General features: G+C 38.2%; 1 protein-coding gene across 1 annotated transcript in view; it reads left to right on the forward strand.

Annotated features, from left to right (window-relative positions):
• The window catches only part of Ccdc80 (coiled-coil domain containing 80), a 31,841-nt gene that overhangs the window by 19,117 nt on the left and 8,663 nt on the right, over nucleotides 1-4,061 (forward strand). Inside the window, exon 5 of the mRNA XM_004624698.2 lies at nucleotides 1,207-1,355. Coding sequence (XP_004624755.1) covers nucleotides 1,207-1,355 — 149 coding nt within the window. The remainder of the gene's footprint in view (nucleotides 1-1,206; nucleotides 1,356-4,061) is intronic.

Here is a 4,061-nt window from a genome sequence, read left to right on the forward strand (position 1 = left end):
TAAAACGCAGAGTGTTTTTTGTCCTCAAGAAACTTGGACTTATCGGTGTTTTTTTTTTTTTTTTTTTTTTTTTTTTTTTTTTTTCCTTCAGGGTGTAAGGGTCTAAAAGTTTACCTTCTGAGCCAACATGGAGAAGGCTGTAGTATTTAGCATTCATTTTTTTTTTTTTCTTGTGCTCAAGGACTTGGTTTCTGAACCATGAAAGTCTATGTTACATAGTCATAAGAATAACAGAAACGGCTAACTTTGTAAAGGGCTTTCATTCTTCCAGGCATCCTCCTCAATTCTTTGTGACTCTTGTCTCAAACTTCCAAGATAAATACTGGCATTATTTTTGTTTCACAGAGAGAAAAAAAATTTCAGAATGGATAAGTAACTTGTCCAAGACTAGTGCTGGACTTCATAACCACATAGGCTGGCTCCAGAATCCACTATACTTCCAAATACATTGGCATTAAATATGCTTGCATAAGAACATTTGAGCGAGATTGCTTTATTAATGCATTCCATACATGTGTTACTCCATCACTAATGAGAGACATTGGATGTCCTGATCTCCACAGTGAAACTCCCACGGGGCATACAAGTCCAAGCCAAAGCCAGACTGTTCTCTGGCATATGCTGATTATGTTCATCTAGTCCTCTAATTGGTCTCAGGTTGCTTTTGTAAGTCCAGACAACTCTGATTCAGGAGAGTTGAGATTTAATTTATCTTTAAATTAGATCCCAATTTGTTTCTGAAAATATGTAAGCAAACATGACTTAATATTAAGTGCTGCTCCCTCAGTGAAACAATTACTGGGCCTCAAGTACAAACCTTAGTATAAAACTACCATAATATGGCATCCCACATGGCTTCTTGTGTTGATCTAGGGTTCTTCACTCTTCATAGTGAACAGAAATCAGCTCACTACTAAAATCAGGGAAGTGAACCTAGGATTGGCTTGATAAGTTAGATAATTGGCCCTTTCTAATAAAAAAACAGTGCAGTTAAGAAGAATTCTTTGTAAAAGCAGCAGTTGTTCTATGGATTCTGAACTTCAAAACAGCAGAGAGTACTATTTCAGGAGAACATTGTAAATCAGTGAGACTGCCAGGCTGTATTTTAAAGTATTTCTCCAGAAGTCCCCTGAATGCTCCCAGATTCTCTGAACAGAGAGAGGAAATGCACTTATATAACATTTGCATTCTGTGCTTTTCTAACAGCAATACTATGAGGTGCCGATTGCAATGAAGTCTGTGTTTGATCTGATTGATACATTCCAGTCCCGAATCAAAGACATGGAGAAGCAGAAAAAGGAGGGCACTATTTGCAAAGAGGACAAGAAGCAGTCCCTGGAGAACTTCTTATCCAGGTACCTCCTTTTTCCAGTCTTGAAAGAGGCAAACACAAATTTGTTTGATGTGAGCTAAGGAAAATGCCAAAGAGACAGAGAACCAAATGTGGGTACAGAGAGTGATCCTGTCTGGAGAAAGGCTTGCCAGTCTCTGGGAACTCTGGCCACAGGCCTGCCTCCTTCTGTTGGAAGTGACCACTTGGAAAGCTGACTGAGCTCAGCTTTGTGAGTAAATGCAGGTTTGGTGATTTTGGCTATGCCTTTCCTCTCATTTCTGCTCCTTTTTTGTACCAGAATGTAGAATTACAAACTTCTTTGTGGACTGATTCATTCAGTGAGTGAATTTAGAATTTTATGTGTATGAAACTTATTTTACATATTTATTTATTAGACTGGTTCTAGTTCCAAATTGGATTTGGCATACTATGCTTGATTTTCTGCTTCCAACTGTGCAGAAAACAACAAAAGCCCCACTAAGACCTCAGAAGGAAATATCCTCTTGACCCAGCTCTCCGATTCTCTGGAGAGTGTCATTTGTTAAAAGCCTTTTCACAGCAACCTCAGTACTTGAGGAAGGAATATACCCAGATAAACATGAAAACAAACAAACAAACAAACAAACAAATAAATAAATTTCTCCCTTTTCCTTTCCTTCCTTGATGTTAAAGAAAAAATCTAGAGGGTCTTTGGGACCTTAGGAAGTGCAAAAATATAAAACCCACTACAAACCCACAAAATAAACCAATTGTACTTACTGCATGGCTGAGGGGCACCAGAAATGGAGCATTTGCCTGGAGGCTCTGGTTAAATGTTCATCATTTAGGCGGAATCTTTACTCATGGTTGTAGAAGCCCAGGCCCATGTGTGAGTCAGTGTATCAAAAACTGTATAATTAGTAAGTGGATAATCTGAACCATTACAGATTCAGGAAGCTTGAGTCTTAGGTCATAACATCATGGTATCTAAGGAACAGAGAACATATTACTCATTCGTGTTTTGGGTCTGCAATTTATTAGCTGTGTTGACTCTGCCCTACTCAATTAAATATATCTTGGTCATTAGATAGCAAGAACAGTGGCAAGTGTCTCTGTTCCCATCCCAGCCTTGTTGCGGTCACTTTCCATGTGCTCATCTCTCTGCTGCGTACTCCACCTTCATTCCCTGGTTTAATCAGCTGAATGATTAGCCATGTGGTCTAAGAGCTTATTTGTAGGTGGGATGCAAGAGAGATGACCAACGCTTATGGGGATCAAGTAGCTTTCTCTCACCACTGGGCTAGCATCCGTTCCAGAAGACAGTGGCCTAAGGACAATTGAACTCCCAAAGTTGATCACTTCATGTGCCTTTGGAAAATAAAATAGGAGTTATTTTTAGTTCTGGACCCAGAGGCCCACGGTTTGAAGTAAAAAAAAAGACATTCCAAAAATTACAGGATTTCAGAACCAAAAGGAAATGGAGATTCTATCTTCATCCGGAATCAGGATGCCCTGCAAGTATCCAATATAGCATTGGAGGCTGAATACTTTCTAAGATCTTTCTTAAGTCCAACTAGGCCCTAAAGGCACTAAGCCAAGAAAGAGTTCTGGATTCCATTGGGCACCCGATTATTTAACCAATCCTATGGACACTAAAACACCACCTTATTGCTGTTATTATTTGGTTTGTGTTTTGAAGTGTTTGGGAGTGAACCCAGGGCCTTCACCATGAGCTTAATTCCCTAGCCCTTTTATTTTTAGACAGCTTACTAAGTTACTAAATTGCTCAGGCTGTTGTCAAGCTTGCAATTCTCCTGCCTCGGCCTTCCCAGAATGCTGGGATTACAGGTGTGTGCCCCCACATTTGGCTTTAAAACACCAACTTCTGATTCAAGGGTATCCTGCTAGATGATGATGACACAGAAGACTGATGTGAAAGGTTTTACATTTCCCTCCAGCTATATGTTTATTCTTTTTTAAGGTGGAACAGTTTCTTTAGAAGTTTGATTTTGATTCTAACAATTAGTGTTAAATATACTCGTTATAAATTTCAGACTTCTCTCTTAAATTTTTAAATTAGGTTTATACATTTTATTTTTCTATTAATAATTTAGCAAATTTTAGCTACCACTTTTAAGAGGGCTTTAAGAATTTTTGATTTCTGTTATGAACTAACTACCAAGTCACATTATCATTTCATGTAATCATTATTTATTTATTTATTTTAGTTACTTGAAATAACCAAAACCTGAATACTTAAATAACCGCTGAGTTTAATAACTTAATTTTATAAATACAATGAATCTAATCTAATACAATGAATCTAATCTAATACTTAGTAAGAATGCAATTTCTTTCTTTTTTTAAAAAATGTATTTAGTTTACAGGGTTTACAGGGTCTCACTACCTAAATTGGACTCCTAGCAATCCTCCTGTTTTCAGCCTCCCAAGTGCTGGAATTACAGACATACACCACCACTCCCAGTCTCAATCAATGGCTCAGCACGCCCTGGGGGCACACCGGTGTGGCACAGCACGCTGAGGATTCATCCCAGGCCACTGCACTCTGCCTAAGCAAGCGCTTTAGTACACTGAGCTATCAGGCCGGCTCTAAGAATGCAATTCAAAGCACAAATTTAAGCCAATTATTTAGTTACACATTCTGATTTGAAGATTGTCATTTTAGTAGGCCAAATTCAAGCTTCATAGGAATACGAATTACTCTCATATAAAGAAAACTAGAATATAT

Source organism: Octodon degus, unplaced genomic scaffold, assembly GCF_000260255.1.
Source record: "Octodon degus isolate 3935 unplaced genomic scaffold, OctDeg1.0 scaffold00007, whole genome shotgun sequence".
NCBI classification, from domain to species: Eukaryota; Metazoa; Chordata; class Mammalia; order Rodentia; family Octodontidae; genus Octodon; species Octodon degus.